This window comes from Carettochelys insculpta, chromosome 1 (genome assembly GCF_033958435.1).
Source record: "Carettochelys insculpta isolate YL-2023 chromosome 1, ASM3395843v1, whole genome shotgun sequence".
In the NCBI taxonomy this organism is placed as follows: Eukaryota; Metazoa; Chordata; order Testudines; family Carettochelyidae; genus Carettochelys; species Carettochelys insculpta.
In genome coordinates this window covers 86,135,278-86,154,968 of record NC_134137.1, presented here as the reverse complement: position 1 = coordinate 86,154,968, position 19,691 = coordinate 86,135,278, and the positions used below count along the sequence as shown (strand labels likewise).

At 44.2% G+C, this 19,691-nt stretch overlaps 2 protein-coding genes across 5 annotated transcripts in view; both read left to right on the top strand.

The window, feature by feature from the left end:
* The window catches only part of KLF12 (KLF transcription factor 12), a 419,409-nt gene that overhangs the window by 381,992 nt on the left and 17,726 nt on the right, over positions 1-19,691 (top strand). The gene's annotated exons all lie outside the window — the stretch shown is intronic.
* LOC142010479 (uncharacterized) lies at positions 18,415-18,687 on the top strand. The gene has a single exon (XM_074988837.1). It carries the CDS (start codon positions 18,415-18,417, stop codon positions 18,685-18,687), a length of 273 nt encoding a protein of 90 aa, XP_074844938.1.

Sequence of the window (19,691 nt, the reverse complement as noted above, 5' to 3'; positions counted from 1 at the left end):
CGACGAAGGGCATGGAGTTCCTGTTCAGCCACCCACAACCAAATTCTTTGGTGGTGGAGTCGTCGCAACGTGGGGGAACAGACAAACATGCCAAAAAGCTAGAGCGGTTGGGCAGAAAGGTCTACTCCTCCTCCACGCTACTGTTGCCAATGGCAAATTACGCAGCGCATCTAGCGAACCATAATTTCGACAACCACATTAGGTTAACCTCCCTCATGGACTCGCTTCCAGAGGGCACGAAACCAGTGCTCAAGGCCATCATCCGACCATTTTATAACCAGTGGCAAAGGATCACCACAGACAAATGGGTGCTGGAGATCATAGCCACGGGGTACGCCATCCCCTCCCAGTTGCTCCCACCGCCATGACCTCCACCCGGGGCCCCACCTCCAGGAGGCCTCCCATGTAGCGAGGCTCAAGCAGGAGGTAGACCATCTCATGCTTGTAGGGGCAGTGGAAAGAGTGCCGGAGCAACTGCAAGGGAGAGGGTTCTACTCGAGGTACTTCCTCACGGGGAGGTCCATCTTAGATTTTCGAGGCCTCACCGGTACCTGCGCAAGCAACGCTTTCGGATGATCACAAACGCCTCCATCCTTACGGCACTAGACGATGGAGATTGGTTCGCAGCCCTCGACTTACAAGGTCCTACCGTTTGGGCTCTCCTCAGCCCCCAGAGTCTTCACCAAGACCTTGGCAGTGGTGTCAGCCTACCTGCACAGACAGGGGGTATTTATATTCCAGTATCTGGATGACTGCCTACTCAAAGGGGCCTCGAAGGAGGAGGTACTACGCATAATATGTGTCACAGCAGGCACGTTCTCTTCGCTCGGCCTGCTTATCAATCTGACAAAATCAAAGATAGACCCCACACAGGACATAGAGTTCGTAGGGGCACACACAAATTCTATTACAGCGAGGGCGTATCTACCAGAGACTCGCTTTCGGGCCATCGGCTCCCTCGCGCAAGGCTTCACCTTCAGCCCTATGGTGCCGGTTCTGACGTGCTTACAGCCGCTGGGCCACATGGCAGCAGCGACGTTTCGTAGAACAGAATGCCAGGTTACACATGCGCAGCATGCAGCATTGGCTGGCGAGCGTATACAAACCGGCAGCACACACTGTTCACAGGATGGCGTCGCCCACAACAGAGGTGCGCAAATCCCTGCAATGGTGGGTAAACCCCGGGAACCTGCTAACAAGGGTACCCTTCCACCAACCACACGTATTGGTTTTTCTTACTACAGATGCCTCCCTCATAGGGTGGGGAGCACACATGGGCGAAGAGGTGACGCAAGGGCTGTGGTCCTCCATGGAGCAGTCACTGCACACAAATATACTGGAGCTCAGAGCAGTATTCAACGCCTGCAGACACTTTCAAGACCAAATGAAAGGCAAGGTAGTCGGGATCAGTACAGACGATACCTCCACCATGTTTTATATAAATCGGCAAGGAGGAGCTCGGTCCCGTGCCTTATGTGTAGAAGCAGTCCGGTTGTGGAACTGCTGCATCGCCAACAATATAACCTTGAAAGCCTCGTACTTACCAGGCGCTCGCAATGTGAAGGCAGACCAGCTGAGCAGGCGTTTCGCACTCACGCACGAGTGGCAGATCCGTCCCGATCTGCTGCAACCGATTTTTCCACGCATGGGGTTTTCCCCAGATGGACCTGTTTGCTACTCAGCACAACAAGAAGTGCCCACGATTCTGCTCCAGGGCAGGACTGGGACGGGGGTCCCTGAGGGACGCCTTCGCGATCTCATGGAGGGGCCCCCTGCTTTACGCTTTCCCTCCCACAGTGCTCATCCACAAAGTGTTGCAGAAAGCCAGGAGGGAAGGAACCTGAATGATCCCGATAGTCCCAACGTGGGATCGACAGCAATGGTTCCCCCTACTCCTGCGCATGTCGGACCGGCCACCGATGTCCCCTCCGGTGGCGCTGGATCTGCTCACGCAAGCCCAGGGGTCCATAGTGCATCCGCACCCCCAAGGCCTGCGACTACAAACGTGGTTAATCCATGGCTCAGCTCCCTAGAGAGCACATGTACGGAGGAAGTGCAGCAAGTCCTAGAAAGTAGCAGGAGGACTTCCACCAGGAAGACCTACAAGCAGAAATGGACTCGCTTTACGGTATGGTGTTCTACCAAACAGCTAGCCCCCTTTCGGTGCCTATGGCTGTGATATTAGAGTATTTACTGGACCTCAAGAGTGGAGGACTCTCGCTATCCTCGTTTCAGGTCCACCTGGCCGCCATTTTGGCGTTCAGACACGAAGAGGAAGGGCACACGGTGTTCGCCCATCCCATGGTTACCAGGTTCGTCAAAGGGCTGGTAAGCCTATACCCGCCTCAGAAACCGCTTCCACCTCTGTGGAACTTGGACCTGGTGCTTAATGCGAAAAGGGGACCACCGTTCGACCCTTTGGCCACGGTTTCCCTCTGCCTCCTTATGATGAAGACGACCTTTCTTCTCGCAATCACGTCAGCTCACAGGGTGAGCGAGCTTGAGGCAGTTATGGCAACGCCACCCTGCACTGTTTTTCCAAGGAGGCGGTAACCATACGGCTGCATCCAGCCCTTGTTCCTAAAGTTTCTTTCAGAGTTTCATACTAACGAACCTATTGTTTACCCTTGTTTATCCAAAGCCTCATAACTCTAACAAGGAGGCGCGCCTACACCTCCTGGACGTGAGGAGGCGCTAGCTTTCTATATGGACAGGACCAAGTCCTTCCGGAGAACGGATAGGCTCCTAGTCTCTATCGCTCCCAAATCAAAAGGAGAATGTCTCTCTTCGCAGAGAATCTCTAAGCACATCGTATCTTGCATAAAAATGTGCTACAAACTCAAAAAGACTCCTTTACTGGCCACGCCCAGGGCTCATTCCACTAGGGCAGTGGCAGCATCAACAGCCTTTTTTCAAGGGCGTTGCGCTAAAAGACATTTGCAGAGTGGCGACCTGGTCATCCTGTGACACCTTCGCCAAACATTACGCCCTTCACAGGGTATTCCAAGAGGATACCCGTCTCTCGGCAGCGGTCCTCTCGGGGACAAGCTGCACATAATCCGATTACCCACCTCCTATCTTGGGTTACTGCTGGGTAGTCACCTAATGTGGAGCACCCACGGGGACACTCGAAGAAGAAAGAAAGGTTACTCACCGTAGTAACGGTGGTTCTTCGAGATGTGTCCCCGTGGGTGCTCCACTACCCGCCCATCCTCCCCGCTCCGGATCTCTGTTTAGTGTTTTGCAGGAGCATCCGAGGCGGTTGGTCAAGGAACTGGCGGGGACCGGATCGCGCACATGGCCGGGAGCGCGCGGGGGAGCGGCGCGCACCGGCGCATGCGCGGTCCGGCAGAAACTGCTTGGAAGATCCGATCTGCGGCGCCGGGCGAGCCCGACACCTAATGTGGAGCACCCACGGGGACACATCTCGAAGAACCACCGTTACTACGGTGAGTAACCTTTCTTCATCTTTTCCCTGTGTGGCCTGGGTACTTGAAGATAGCATCAGTATCAAGTACTGTTCACCAATGTTACATCAAATGCTAGTTCAGTATAAACAATGAACTCTCAAACATCTCTATTGAATCCACTAGGTGGTGAGCTTGAATAGCAAATTATTTTTGCAATTAGAAAATCAGAAAACATTCAAACAGATTTTGCTCATAGGTTAGAACATTTCACAGGTACCAACTATTATGTTTAGTATAAGGTTTTTATTGTTGTTTTGCCAACTCATCAAAAAGATTGGGAAATATCAGGTATGATGGGAGCCTAAGGGGTTTACAGTCAGCATGTGCTCAAATTTATCATCTCCCTTCAGAAGAAGAAACTATGAGAAATCAGGTGACCTGGGTTTTCTCAGGCTAGTTTCTGCCTCATTGAACTCACAGAAAACTGTTAATTTGTGACTCTTCAAATGAGTAATCTTTATATATCAGAAGAGTAAAACACTCTGTCTATTCATAGCCAAAGTGTGTACTCATTGCATTATTCTACCCATGTACTTATATGGTTGCAATCAGTGCAATAATAGAGTGTTATCATTAACACCCACTGTGGAATTTAATTGCATAATTTTGGGGGGTGTGGGAAAGGAGAGGTTGATCGATTGACAGTGTTATTAGGCAAACACCTAAGGTAAGTCTATACTAGGGAAATTAGTCAATTTCAGTTATGCAGTCTGGGCTATACCACTTGTGTAGCTAGAATCGACGTATCAGAATCAACTTATTTCCTAAGTGAAGACCTAGCTTCTAGTCTCACATCCATGTGCCTTACTGTGTGCAATCATGTGGAGTATAGGGGTTGACAGCCAAGCCCAGAGAGATCAATTTTGCCGCATCTTCACCAGATGTGCAAAATCAAACTCCACAAGATCGACCGCCAGCATGTCGATCTTCAAGTAAATATAGACAAGCCCCTAGCATTATAAAGTTACTTGGTATGTGGATGGGGAAATCATTAATTTTCAAAAAGTTTTAATAGGTTCCACAGAACTAAGCTTCCTGTAGTTCTTTACAGTCTGCCACAGAGTTGCTTAGTCATTTCAATTTTAAATGAAAATCTACCTTTTCATGGGAAATTTTACTTCCTTTTTCAGTCAGCCCTAGTTTTTAGACTTTTTTCTCTGTAACTAGAACTAGGCACACATGTCAAATGTTACAAAATTTTGGCCAAAAAAGTATGTTGTAGGGGGTGGGGGAATTATGCAAAATGTTTAGTTTCGTGTATGTTTTCATCTCTTCTGTAATAGGATGGAAACTTGGAATTTTAGAGAAAAGCAGGAAAATATTGCAAAGTTTTCCGAGTTTATCATCAATCTTCACATTTTTTCCAAACAGCTCTAACTCTAATCTAGCTGAAAGTTTATGCTCCAAAATGTCTGTTAGTCTGTAAGGTGCCACAGGACTTCTTGTTGTTCTCAAAGATACAGGCTAACACAGCTACCTCTCTGATATAATCTAGCTGTGTCCCAAGGAATATGAAGCAGATATTTTAAAGTGTTTAAACAAAAGCCATATACTTGGGCTGGATGCTCTTTGTCAGGAGAAATCCAAGTCGATAAATGTAATAATTTAAATAAGTGTGTAAGTGTCTTCAGCCTTGTTTAGCCTACCTGCCGTAACTTTGCAGAGATGTTACATGTATTGAGACTTTGGGGACGGAGGGAGTTGTGAGATGTTCTGTTTCACCCTTATCAGCTTCATTTAACTTTGTTTAATAAATAAATATAGAAATATCAAAAATGGCATAGTAGGTATCACTATAGGTTTTCCTGGCTGGTTATCTTAGTTCAGGGGAAAAAAGCAGTCATATAGCAATGTAAAAGCTAACAAAATAATTTGTTAGGTGATGAGCTTTCGTGGGAAAGTACAACATGACTGCTTTTTTTGTTGTGACAGAATACAGACTAACACAGCTATCTCGCTGTTAGGTTAGGTGAGCCATCCAGTATATTGGCATCTTTGGACATTTAATGTGCTTTAGCAACCTTTCTGCAATGGTGCAATATTTACCCCTATGTGGTCAAAATTTGTGTCTTGCTGATTTACAGTGTGACTAGCACAAAACTATGGTTGCAGTCATCATCTGAGAGGTATCACAGAAGTGCTAGGGTTAGTTCAGGAGAAAATCACCTTTCCAACAGGACCAAGGTCAGATCTCCACCAGAAGGAGCTTTGGAAAGTGAAACGCCTTCCCTTGTAATAACTGTGGTTGCCAGCATACAGTGCAGCAAGGTAATACAGGTGCTATTGGCTCGGGAAGTAGATCTGATTTTTGCACAGATGCCTCAGAAAATGCAGGATTGCAACTGGATTTTTTCCATAGTCTTTGGCTCATCTGTTCCATGAAAGCACGGCTAGTAGCCACAGCTTCCCATCCCGTGCACCAAAGGATAACGTGTGTGAACCATGCAAAGCAGATTGATTTTTCCCACAAAGAAAGAAAGATGTGGCCTGCAGACCTCTTACAAAATGTGTGACTCTATGATGCTACCTGAAAGTACCCAGGGTTCTGAGAGAACTCCTTGCCACTGGCCCTTAGCACAAGGACGTGTCCGTTGTGGTGAGTTCCCTGACTCCAGTGACCTCAGGCAACATGAGTGTCCCTTTGTAGGTCTTTGCACTCTACAGGTTACCAAAAGGCTCACTCCAGACCAGTGGTTCTTAATCTGGGGGGCACGCACCCCCTGCGGGCGCGTGATGCCCTTTCTGGGGTTGCGAAGCATGCCAGATTTTTTTAGAAGGAAAATCATTGAAAAGACAAATTAAGCACAGGCACATAAGTACAGCAACTTTGGTTCATCAGACCTGTGTACTTATTATTAACATTATACATTTTTAACGATTACTGTAATATAGAAGCAAAAAATTTTTCAAGTTTTTAAGCTAATTATAGTGAAATTATTTCGTTACAAAATACAATGTACCGCCATGTGGCGAGGCATTTCTTGATGCATGCACAGATGATGTGGCAGCACAGCGGCTTTGTTTGAATTTAGTTAGCCGCTAACTGTTTACACATCGGTTACAGTTTACTTCCACAGCAAAACTCCACAGCATCTCTGGGTAGTACTTGTGTATTTTTGTGTGTCTTCTGGATTATTTGTGATGAGTAGTAACATACAACTATTTTAGATATATTTAATATGCATTTAGAAGTGTAGAGCCCCCCATTTTTGATTTCTGATAAGGGGTGCGAGAACATATTTTGAGAATCAAAGGGGTGCAGGCTGCAGTAAGCGTTAACAGTGACTGCTCCAGACCCTTAGCCCTCTGATTGTTGACCTGGAGTGTCATGCCTCATACTGGACACAGCCTTCCTGCTGCCAAAGAAGCAGTACACTGGGCTTACCATTTTCACATCAGATCACCATTCTGCTCGATGCACAGTGCTTAGATATGTTTGTAGTGAAAGCAAGTAAACATTTATAACCGATTCTAGTGAGACAACTGATAACAAATACAGTTATCCAAAACAAATGGTTACATGTGAATAAAATCACAACACATTCTAGAGCCTAAACTTACAACTAGATGCTTTCATGTTTTATAAGGTACTGGAAAAGTTCTTGCAACAGTTTACAGCCGGGGTTGGCTGTGATCCATTTATGAGACAGTCAAGTCAGCGTCCTCATTAGAGAAAGATTCTGGGTGTCTCCTTGCATCCCCAGATATATCAGAACAATCTACGTTCCTTATTCATAAGCAGTACACACATCCCTCCACCTCCACCGCGCTTTGCAGGCTGTTTTGTCCTGAGTACTCCTTTCATGTAGATTTCACAGTCTCTTTATCAGAAGCTAGCTCAGTATGCAAATAAGAACCTACGTTGTGGGGAATGTAAGCAACAATGTCTAGAGCAGGAGATAAGTGTCTCTTACCCCATGCTTGAAAGGAGCCTGTCCAAGGTATGTCACCTTGACACTTGGTTGGTTACCTGTTTGAAGAACATAATTTTCAGTACAAATAACCCTTTAAATGTTATCAGAGCATACAATTCTCGGTGACTGTGACACCCATGGAATATTGGGTCTAGGCAGAGAGCTCCCATGCCACCCTTTTTGTAGTGACTGGGTCAGAGACACTCTGCTCACCATTTTAGCCTGCCTTTTAGGTAGTTCTTACAGTACATTATGGGGAAAATTTCAGTTTACCCACTTAACTTTACAGGTTTCGATGTTTTAATTTTTCACTAATGTAATAGCAATGAGCAATGAAGCCAGATAACTTAACTTGGGGAGAGGAGTTGTCGTTGATGTTGCATCCTGTAGATTTGAGAGGAAATACCTGTAGCCTTAGACATAATGAAGGCCATTTGTTAGTGTTTGGCTCTTCACCAATATTATGTACACACTACATTTTCAGCTATGCATTTGTGTACTTGAGAAAGTGCCAGTATTTCCTGTGACAGAAGATGTGCCTTTTCAACTGGTTTGAAATGCCAGCTAACTAGAGAAAGGGCTAGTGAATACAAGGGTGTTTTGTTTAGTCTGTGCTTTTTCAAACTCTGCATTCCTCTCACTCACTCTTGCTCCATATATTATTGTAATATGAAGGGACACCTGTCATTAGTCTTTGTTCAGATATTCCTCACAGTATTTCAGAGAAGATTTAAGAAACTGGAGGCACCAAGTTATTTTTGTTATCTTGGTTTTAAAACTCCATTTTCTGCCTGTTGGTTTTTTTCCAGAATTGTTTAGTGCCGAGGGTCAGCCATACACTGCAGAAATATATTTCTTGATGTGTAATCCCTTCTTTGAACAAATATTAAGAGGAAGCACCATCTTCTAGATGATGTGTTTGGATTTGCTATTAGTTTTGTAGAGTTTTGGAGTTGTTTAAAATTGACATATCTCTTCCCACTCCCTGCCTCATGCATGTGCTGCCTACTTCCTTAGCTCCAGTCCTGCAACCCTTTATGTGAACGTACTGATGGGTTAAAGGGATCTAAGGCTCAGCCCATATGCTGAGCCAGAAAATGGTAAATTTAAATAAGCAAAACCAATTTATAAATGACTGTATTTAAGTAGAATAGTAAGTTATATTTCTCTTGGGCATCACTTTTATTTTTCGAAAAAGACTTTCTAAAATGTATTGCCTGATTCAATAAACAGCAGAGCCTTCCGCTTTGGAAGCATGTTCATATAGTGGAAGTCTTCTGTTCTAGGCTTCCTGTCATTTCGGCCCCTGCTACAGCATGGAAGATAGCCATATTCTTTTATTTGAACTGGGTTCTTTGAGCCTGATCCTATTCCTATTGCAGTCAGTGGCTTCAGGGTCATAGGTAGGGCCCCGTAATATTTAAAAATTAGGTATCAGGAGGCTCATGAAATTGACAATGGGCTATGTGTCTTTCTTGGCAGTTCTACCACACCCTGCATAGCTAGTATTGAAAATTATGAGCATCTGCTGGCCGCAGAGGGTACATCTTCAGTGTGATAACTGACCCACATCACAGCCCTAGTTAGCATGGGACAGCTGGCTTGGACTCATAAGGCTCAGGCTACTAGGCTATGAAATTCCACTGTAGACATTCAGGACCAAGCTGGAATCCAGGCTCTGGGACCCACCTCCCCACACAGAGTCTCCGAGCCAGGGCTCAGTCTAAGCCTGAATGTCTACACAACTTTCGCCCCACAGCCGCAGGCTTGGGAGCCTGAGTCAGCTGACCTAAGCCAGCCATAGATCTTTTATTGCAGCATAGACACGCTCAGAGTTGTATGAGTGTGATGAGATAGATCTCTTAGTCCTGCTCCTCATGGGAAGGTGTCTGTATAACAATATCACTTTTACTGCCAGTTCTTATTATACAATTATAATATATACAACTATATGCAGACAATTAAATGATTGCTTTAATCTGGAGTTGTCTGAGCACCCAATTCACCTTATGTACACCCAAAGCAAGGGAATAATTATTCTGCATTGTATGTCTGATAAAATGCCAGCATAGGAAATTGCCAACACTTACTTCAAAGCACTTTGGTGGGATTGATGTAGGAAAGTGAATCTAATTTTATCTGTGATTGCTCTTGTCTCTAGATTATGAAAAATTATTTGCAGCAATGCCCCTTGACTTTGTAAATATGGGGTGCACAAGGATTTTGTTTGTGAGTGGCACAACGGAATATGGATTTTTGTTATGCAGAATAATATCTTCTCTGATTTATCATTTAATATTTTAACTTTCTAGAACTGCAGTGTTCATACATTTTTACAGACACATTGTAGTCTAGGACATTGCCCCTCAACCAGTGTGCCATGGCACGTTAGTGTGCCACAGAGAGGTTCTTTGTGTGCCTCAGATCCACATGCCGGGAGTGCCATCCACCGCTCTGTGCGTGCACCCCCCCACTCGGTGGGAGAAGCACACAGTGACAGTGGCAGCTCTGGAACAGTGGCTGTGGCAGCTGTGGCTCTGGTGAGTCACCCCACTTTATCTAATGCAGGGGTTGGAGGCTGGGGGCTCCTGGCTCTGGAAGAGGGGGAAGGCGTTGAGCTAGAGTGGTGGTCTGGAGGAAGGGAAGGGCATTGAGTTAGACTGGGGCTTGGGGGTGCTTGGCTCTGGAGGAGCGGGAGGGCATTGGGTTATATATTGGATGTGTCATGAATTTATAACCAGTTCTGAAGTATGCTACAGCATGTTAAAAGTTGCTGAGCACTGATCTGGGATGTACAGTTACATAGTAGCAAAAAGGACAGGAAAACCCCTCCACCATTATGCCCAGGGGCATCTCTACACTTCAGTTAAACACCTGCTACTAACCCATATCTGCTGTCTCTGGTTTACTGAGCTTGGGCTACAGGACTCTCTAAGTTTGATGTAGACATTTGGGCTCAGGCTGGAGCAGGCTCTGAGACCCCTTCCCCCCACATGCACTATACATCTGATATGTCAGGGCTGTCATGTAAATGATGGCTGGAGACAAATTCCACACCTCTGATGCACTAGAGGCAGGTCCAGAAAGGATCTGACTCTGCTAATTCAGTAACTGAAGTCTTTCACAGATATGACCATGGTAACTATGAAAACTGCATAAAGACAACACTGGATAGAATCTAAGGTTGGGTGTAAAAAATACCAGGTGATCGGTGAATGCCTTCTGACTTCACTGAAAAAGTTTTTAAATGTGACATCTAACAAGCAGTCACTTATAAAATTCCTCTCTGAATATATTGTTCAAGATGCACCTGACAGCACACGCAACACAAACACACCTGGCTGGGGGCTTCTCCAGTGGGGAAGTAGCAAAGTCACTCACCGACAGAGGTAGTCAAGAAGGCCAAGACTTGTCTAGTATTCAGGAGGAAGCAGACCCAAGAATTCTTCCGAATGCTATAGCAGCCAACCCGGCTGTTGGGTTCTTGGTATCAGAAGAACCGTAGTAATTAGCGTACCAAATAGATTTTTGTTCTAGCTGTTCAGTCATTTCCAAAATTAGATTGTAGAAAAACATGGGTTGATACAGGCACCTTTAACAGCACGCGTGTCCCTTTATAGGTGGGCCCATAGTTTGTGATGTTCTTTATTGTGGCCACTGCAGCATACTTCTTGCCATACATACATAAACGAGATGTGACTTTGTGTCACCCAATAGAGCGGGAAATGTGTGTGCCAAAACAAAGGCAAGGAAGATGGTAGCAGTGATGTATGAGAAGAGCAGTAAAGAAAAGGAGACCCTCAAAGGCTGGAATAGCCATCAGAAATGACAGTCACTGGCCAAACTCCTCCCATGTGAGGGCAGTTTTGAAGAACGTGCGTAAAGAGCATCATGGCAAGCAAAGATTTAGCTGTCTTTGCACAAGGTAAATGAGATGTCTGATCACCATTGCAATATGGATGGCCAAATGTGGATGAGCTGTATTCTTTAAGGGCACGATGACATCTGAGCTTCTACAAAACCATATTTGAATAGTAACAGAGAGGGAGCCGTGCTAATCTGTATATTATCAAAACAAAAAAGCAGTCAAGTAGCACTTTAAAGACTAACAAAATGTTTGTTAGTCTTTAAAGTGCTACTAAGACCATATTTGTGCCTGTACCAATAGGTGTCACTGCACAATCAATGGTGTCTGTGGCTGGAACAATCTTCCCCAGTCAGTGCAAAACAGAGAAAACTGGTAACTCTCAACAGAGATCATTTATGTCTAAGGCAATGAAAACTAGTAACTCTCAACAGAGATCATACTGATGAACAAGATGATAGTGACATTGGCCAAAAAAGTCACAGGTGCTGTTCTGTTTCAATGATGCCTGTACAAATTTATTGTTAGAGTTGTTGTTGTGTTACAAGGAGGCCACAAAGAAATCCAATTTCACATCTTGAAATAATATATAAAGTCATTCAGATAACGAATGCAAATATTTCAAAGTGGTCATTTTAATGTGCATATGGTATCATTTTTTATTCCTGTTTCTGAGATAACGGCACCACTTGACAGCTCCACTTCATTCCTCTTCTTAAAGTAGACATAATGAGCTTTCAAATGATGTCTAATGTGCTTGTGTGAGATTGTAAATAACACATGACAGCTCCCATTGTTCTGTGTCCGTACAGCACCTAGCACAGTGGGTGGGTGCTACTCCATGACTAGCTCCTACGTGCTACCACAATATATATAAAAGGTATTGTAGTTTAACATCTTGAAAAGGCTTGCCTGGCTGGGATCTGATCCTGCAAATGCTACTGGGAGTCTCACAAAATCAGGCACTTTTAAATTCTACAAAACTGCATTTATTGCTAGGCACCTTGAATGCTCTAGAAAAGTGTAATTTCTTCTGCAAAACTTTTGAAACCTCTATAAATTTATTATTACCTTTGCTTTAATTATTATGGTTACTCATATTCATGTTTACTACATATTAGGCCCCAGCAATATGCTTGGCACAGGGCAATATGTAAAAGCTAAAGAATCCCTGTCCCAAAGAATCCGTCTGCCTGTACTTTATGGTGTGGCTACACTACACAACTTCCAGTGACATGGCTGTGTTAACAAAGCCATGCTGCTAAGTGTCAGGCAGTACAAACATGGTTTCTCGGCACATTTGCCAACAAAATACTTCCACCACCTCTAAGTAGCTTTTCCTTTGTCCACAGAAGGGCACACCTTCCGACACATCACTGTTTATACTAGTACTTGCTTTGGCAAAGCTGTTGTCATTTGTGGGGGGAGGGGGGTTTAAGAACTTGTGAACTAACACCAACGTCTCTGTCACTCAATTGCCTGTGTGGACAAAGCCTTAGGGCATGTCTACCAAGTTTTGTCAACGAAACTTACGTCAACATAAGTTGTCCGCAAAACAAAAACTCCAGGGGTTATTCACCCTTGATCCCTCTGTCGACGGATCATGTCCACACAGGGAGCACCATCATCAACAATGTTTCCAATGAATTATGGGTATGTATCCCAGAGTGCAGTGTTATGGGAAGGCAGAGTGGATCACTGCACATGCGGGGATTCCCTTGGAGTTCTCGCACAGCCTCTTTAGCTTCTGGAAGTGGCATCAGAAGTCACTCTGTGAGCTTGCCTTGATGAGAAATGTCAAAGCAGCACAGCCACTTGCTGCTGTATTCCTAGGGCAGGGCAGAACAGCACTCCGGTGATTTGCTTTTTGTTTATTCCCCAAATAGAGCAGCACACTCAGCGGTCTGGTACTTCCCCGTAGCTTTGAAACGGAAGGGGTGCATGCCTGCAGGGCAGCAGAGATCAAAACACTAAGCAGAACCATCAGGGCAGGCATTGTGGGATACTGGCAAAAGCCAATTGTGTCAACAAAACAATTAAACAAGTCTAGGCTGGTTCTTTGTTGACAGTAAAGGGAGAGGGAAAGAAAAAATTCTTCTCGAAGGGATCATAGTTTTTTGTTGCCAAAACTGGGTATTTTTCCTGACAAAAGTTGCATTGCAGTTTGTAACGTCTTGTTGTTTGTTGCCAACAGGCAGTTTTTGGTGACCAAACTTGGTAGTGTAGAAATACACTTAGGCTGCATCTACACGAGCAAGTTCTTTCTAAAGATTCTTCAGGAGAAAGGGGCTCTTTTGAAAGAGCCCATGGAGCGTCTACACACGAAAAGTGTTCTTTCAAAAGTAGATCAAAAGAATGTGGTGCTCCTTTCAAAATCACTCTCTCTTTCCCATTTCAGGAAGAGGGCCCCTTTGGAAAGCTTCTTTCAAAAGAGAATGTGTGTAGACGCTCTGCGGGCCCCTTCTTTTGAAAGAACAGCCTTCATTTTCGATCCCTGGCCTGTTCTTTTGAAAGAGCAGGGGCTGTGTGGACACTCTCCTTTGAAAGAGCAGATTGCTCTTTTCATCCACTTTTTTTGTGTGTGGGTGCACTCTTTTGAAAGTTCTTTTGGAAGAGATCTTCGGAAGAGCTTCTTTCAAAATATCTCTGTAGTGTGGACATAGCCTTGGAGTACTGGAGGTTAAACCCTTCTAATCTGGAACACTCTCCTCCAGCAGCATACGTAATCTGGCATGATTTTAGTTAGCTGGATGACCATTTATCAGAGTTGTGGCCAAGTTTCCTGGGGTCCCGTGAAGTTTGTTTAAAGTCACCAGTCCTGGCTCTCAATGTTGTGTGCTGTTGCTTAGCTGTAATTTACCTCCCAGATGTCTTCTAAGAGCTCAGTAAGCAGTGAAACTGTTGTTAATGGGCTAGATAATACTGACTTCCCATGGGCCGGCAAATTTTCTTCTCCAGCACCAGTCAGGTCCCAAGGTTGCTGGATGAGAGTGGGTCAATCTGTATATACATCCTGTAAATATAGTGAGTCACAAAGCTAAAGAGGCAAAAAAAAAGTGGTGAGAGCAAGAGCTATGTGTAGAGGAAACATATAAAGAGAAGAAAACAGAAAAGTAATTGACTTTGAACTGAATTATCAGTGATTGAGAATATCAATAGAAGCATTAAGAATTGTTGAAAGCATTGTGAAATTCTCTCTGTTCTGTTGGATGTAGCATTTGTAATTACTTTTAACTGAGGAAACAGTTTTATCACAATTTGCACCTAGAGAAATTGATTCTGTTTCCCAAAGCCACACACACTTCGATGTCAGAACAAGGAATAGAACCTTGAATACTAACTCATACACCCCAACAACAAGATTATACTCCCCACTCAGTTCTTATAATTTAGTTGCCCCATGTTCAGATGATATAAAATATGTGCCTTGACCTAGAGAAATGCTGCTTGTGTCATGCTGTCTGGAGTGGCTCTGAACGTGAATGCCTACCTCAGGGCAATCTGTCAGAAACAGATGTGACACCTCAAATTAGTGATGTGTTCTGTAATTAGATTTCACCAAGCCAGTAGTAAAAGTGAACCCTTGGATCACTGTAACTGCATGAATTCACAGTGTCCTTAGACTCTCCAGTCTATCTTGCCCCAAGAAGAAACCAGACTTTGCAATAAATATTATTTACTCTAAAGTCACACAGTGGTCAGGTTGTTCCCATTTGCAGGATACCAGTCATTTACCCCAGATTGATTGGTGCCCTAAGTCTTACACCAAAGACAAACACCTGTAGCCAACCCTGTAATAATTACTCTAAAGGTTTATCCACTTGGTAAAAGAAAGAGGAGCTATTTACAAATTAAAGCAAGAAAACGTATATATACACAAATGGGTTATCATCTGTATTCTAAGAGTAACAGAGTTGCAGTTATCCATCCATTCAAAGTGTCTTTCAAGCTTCACCTTGGTGTCTCTGGCTTTGTCAGAGTTCACACAGCCAAAAAGCAAAAGATGGAAAATTTTCCCTTGTCTTTGTTTTGTTTTCTTTATTCAGCTTCCAAGGCCACAGGATGAGCTTCCTTGCACGTAGGGTTTCCAAGGCTTTATGGGGCTATTAACCAATCCTTTGTATTGCAATGTTCCTTACTGGCCTATCTGATTTTGATAGTCCTTCTGGATGGGTGAGAGGAGGAGACAATTCGTGTTCCTAGGGTCACAAGTTCAGAGGAAACATTTTCAAAGTTTGGGAGGGGTAGCTATGTGAGTCTGTAGCTTCACAAATAATAAGCAGTACAGTGGCAAAACTTGTGTATTTATTGTATGGAATACAGACATTACAAATGAGATTAATACTGGCAGCAACTTGCAAGCATTTCATAGCACCTGAACATTAAATATATTTTTTCTTGTAAGACTAATATTCTTTCTGAGCAAAACTTTGGCTACATCTACACTCACCGTGGAAGATTGAATGCTTAGGTTCAACCTTCTGCGGCACCATTTCGCTCATGCATGAAATGACTTGTTCCAGGGTCAATGTCAACCCCTTAACTCCTTGCAAGCTGCAAGGATTAAGGAATGTTGATGGAAGGAGCACTCCTGTCGACATTCTGCAGTTAGGACAGAGACCAATGTCAACAGCTGCAAAATCACTTTTAGGTATACAGCTGGCATACCTAAAATTGCGTAGCAGCCATCGACATTCCCTGTAAGAGTAGATGTAGTGTAAGAGAAAGTGAACTGGCCTAGCCTCTTGTTACGGGTTTGTCAGTTCATAACGTATGTGTGCAGTCTTGGCATGAGCTGGTATCTGGCCTGCCAGTGTCACAGCTGTTTGCCTATCTTACTGCTACTGAGACAAAAAAGTTAAATTGAGTAACTTCACCAAAGACGTATAGTGACTCAGTGGCTCAGATCAAGTGAGCACACAGATTCTGAAGCTGTCTTCTAAAATATTTCATAGACTTATGGAATCATATAAGCTTGTGGTTGGAAAAGACCTTGGGAGGACAGGTCGTCCAACACCCTGCTCAAAGCAGGACCAACCCCCAACTAAATCATTCCAGCCAGTGCTTTGCCTTAAAAGCCTCTGTGGACAGAGATTTACCACCTCCTTAGACAACCCCTTGCAGTGCTTTGCCCCCCTCCTGGTGAAATTGTTTTTCCTGATATCCAACTCAGACCTCTCACTGTGCAACTTGAAACCATTGCTTCTTGTACTGTCGTCTGCCGCCACTGAGAATAGCTTGGCTCCAGCCTCTTTAGAACCCTGCTTTAGGTAGTTGAAGGCTGCTATCAAGTCTCTTCCTCGTTCTTCTCTTCTACAGGCGAAATAAGCCCAGTTCCGTCAGCCTCTTCTCATAAGTCATGTGCCGCAGGCCCCTAATTATTTTTGTTGTCCTCCACCAGATTCTCTGCAATTTGTCCACATCTTTACTGTAGTGAGGGGCCCCAAATTGGACACAATACTCCAGATGTGGCCTCATCAGATTAAAATAGATGGGAATAATTGCTTCCTTCAATTTGTTGTCAGTGCCCCTATTAATGCAGCCGAATATGCCACTAGCCTTCTTGGTTACACAGGCACACTGCTGACTCCTATTCAGCTTCTCGCCTACCGAATCCCAAATCTTTCTGCAAAACTGCTGCTTAGCCAGTGGGTCAGCAGCCTGTAGCAGTGCATGGGATTCTTCCATCCTAAATAAATCACATCAGCCAACTCTCTCACCGCCCTTGGATGCCTTAGATCCAACCATATGAACTTCAGCATGTCCAGCATGTTAAAACAGTATTTAACCTGTTCTTTCACTACTGATGGCTGTTCACCAACTTCCCAGTGCAGTAGTCTGGGAGCTGACACTGAATACTGAGGCAAAAAAAGCAGTGAGTAGTTCAGTGTTTTCCACATCATCTGTAACTAGGTTGCCTCCTGCATTCAATAAGTGTCGTCCTACACTGTACCTTCTTGTGACCAAAATACCTGTAGAAACCCTTCTTGTTATCCTTCACATCCGTTGATAGTTGCAACTCCAGTTGCACTTTGGCCTTCCTGATGACCTCCCTGCATACTCAGACACTGTTTTTATACTCCTCCTTAGTCATCGGTCCAAGTTTCCACTTCTTCTAAGCTTCCTTTTTGAGTTTAAGCTCACCAAAGATTTCTCTATTAAGCTGGGCAGGTAGCCTGTCATATTTGCTGTTGTTTCTGCACACTGGAGTGGTTTGTTCCTGTTCCCTCAATAAGGCATCTTTAAAATACAGAGAAAAGCACTTAAGCTCTCTGCTGCTGTTTCCTCATCAGCAAAATACTTACCTCCCAGTGCTGTGGTGAAGCTTGATTGTTGCAAAACAATAATTGTTTTTTAAAAATAGGTTTATAAAACGCTTTGAAGAGAGAAAATGCTTTAAGTGCTGCTGGTTTTCATTGCAAATTCAGAACTATTTGGCCCTGCTGTTTACAGTTAATTTGAACACAACTTAAGAGATGTCATTTCTGTGCCTTTGTTCTGCTTCTGCAATCTGTTGCCTTCCTCAGGGACGGCCTAAGGCTGTTAATTATACAATGTCCATTTTGTCGTAAAAAGATCCTTGAACTATCCACGCACTTTGCATTTGTTGATTCACTCCCAGACTTAATAAGTTGTCTGTTGTTATCAGTTGGTGACTCCAGCCCAGCCACTGTGCCAGTGTGGCCCTGCACTTACTCCTTAGGAATTGAGTTAACGGTGATGCAGGCAGTGCTACCAGATGACAGAGGTACTCCACATTGGGCTTTTTGTTATGAGTGTACTGTAGCAATAACATCCTCAACAGTGAGAAGAAACTGCAATGCTTTTCCATGGCTTTTCAGTATGGCCCCAAGCCTGCAAGCACATACGAACACGTGTAACTTTAGTCACATGAGGAAGTCAAGGAAAATAGTCCTGCACGCTGCCCCTTCCCGCCATTCCCAGAAGGAACCTCTCTGCTGTCATGTGTTTGATGCTGCTCTCAGCTGAGGCCTGTGGGCTTGCAGACAGTGCAGGATGATCGACTGACAGAAGACCAGATTGAGAATTCAAAGAAGCCATTTCATTGTTTGACAGAGATGGCGACAGTGCCATAACAGAAGAGGAATTGGGGGCAGTGATGTAATCATTTGACCAAAACCCAACAGAAGCTGAATTACAGGAGATGACCCTTGGAGTAAAAGCTGGTGGCAATGGCACAATTGGTGTTCGAAAGTTTCTGACAATGGAGGCAAGAAAAATGAAACATACAGCCAGAGAAGAGATTACAGAAGCAGTCTGTGTGGTTGATGAGGACGTTAATGCTGGTATGACTACTGCAAAACTTCGCCATATGATGACAAATTTTGCAGAGAAGTCAACAGATGAAGTTGATGAGATAATTAGGGAAGCAGATGTAGGTTGTGATGCTCAAGTAAATGATGAAGAATTTGTATAGATGAACACAGCAAAGTGAATACATCATACTGAATATGCTACATTTCTTATACAAGATTGCTTAATGGGATTTTCTCTATTTGTAATTTATCTGTAAAAAGCTTCTCCCTTCATGTCAAAAGAATATTTATGTACAGCAATTAGAAGTCTATTCAGGAGTGGCAAAAGGTCCCTAGAACTGGGGAGCAGTGTGTGTGTGTGGAATGATGCTCAAACCATGGTCCTGCATCCACATGCCATGGCTTTCCCCTGAAGCTCTGCCCCCTCCCTGCCCCTTCTCACTGAGGTGCCATTCCTTTTCTCCAAGACCCATTCTTCCCAGCCCTTGCCCTGGCCCTACCCCAACCCCCACACTGTCCCTTCTCTCTGAACCCCACCCTTGCACTGCCCAAGACCCTACTCCTGCACCTCCTCTTCCCCCCAAGACCATGCCTCTGACTCAATCCTCTCTGCCCCTTCCTCCCCATCACCCGTACAAATGTTAACCAGTATGGGGAGGCATGGCTCCATGGCATCTGGTGGTCTGACACTCCTGACTCCATGCCTCCGTGTCTGTTTCTACCTTTACGTTACTGTCATTGTTAGACTCTTTTTTTTTAGTTGAACAAATGCCAAATGTTGCACATGGTTTAGTCTATCAAAACAAAAAGCAGTCAAGTAGCACTTTAAAGACTAGCAAAATAGTTTATTAGGTGAGCTTTCGTGGGAGTCTGTCCCACGAAAGCTCACCTAATAAACTATTTTGCTAGTCTTTAAAGCGCTACTTGACTGCTTTTTGTTTTGATAGTGTATAGACTAGCACGGCTTACTCATGGTTTAGTCTAGATATGTAAGGCCTAGTGCACATCTAAAGTTAGATGGAGTTAATCAAATGAAGGAACATCTGGATGAGGTCTGTAAAGTATCTTTCCATAAGAAAGTTTGTCGTTGTTGAAATAGGGTGTTTATAGTCAACAACAGGAAATTTTAAAGCAGAATTGTTACAAATAAATGTATTATCCAGTT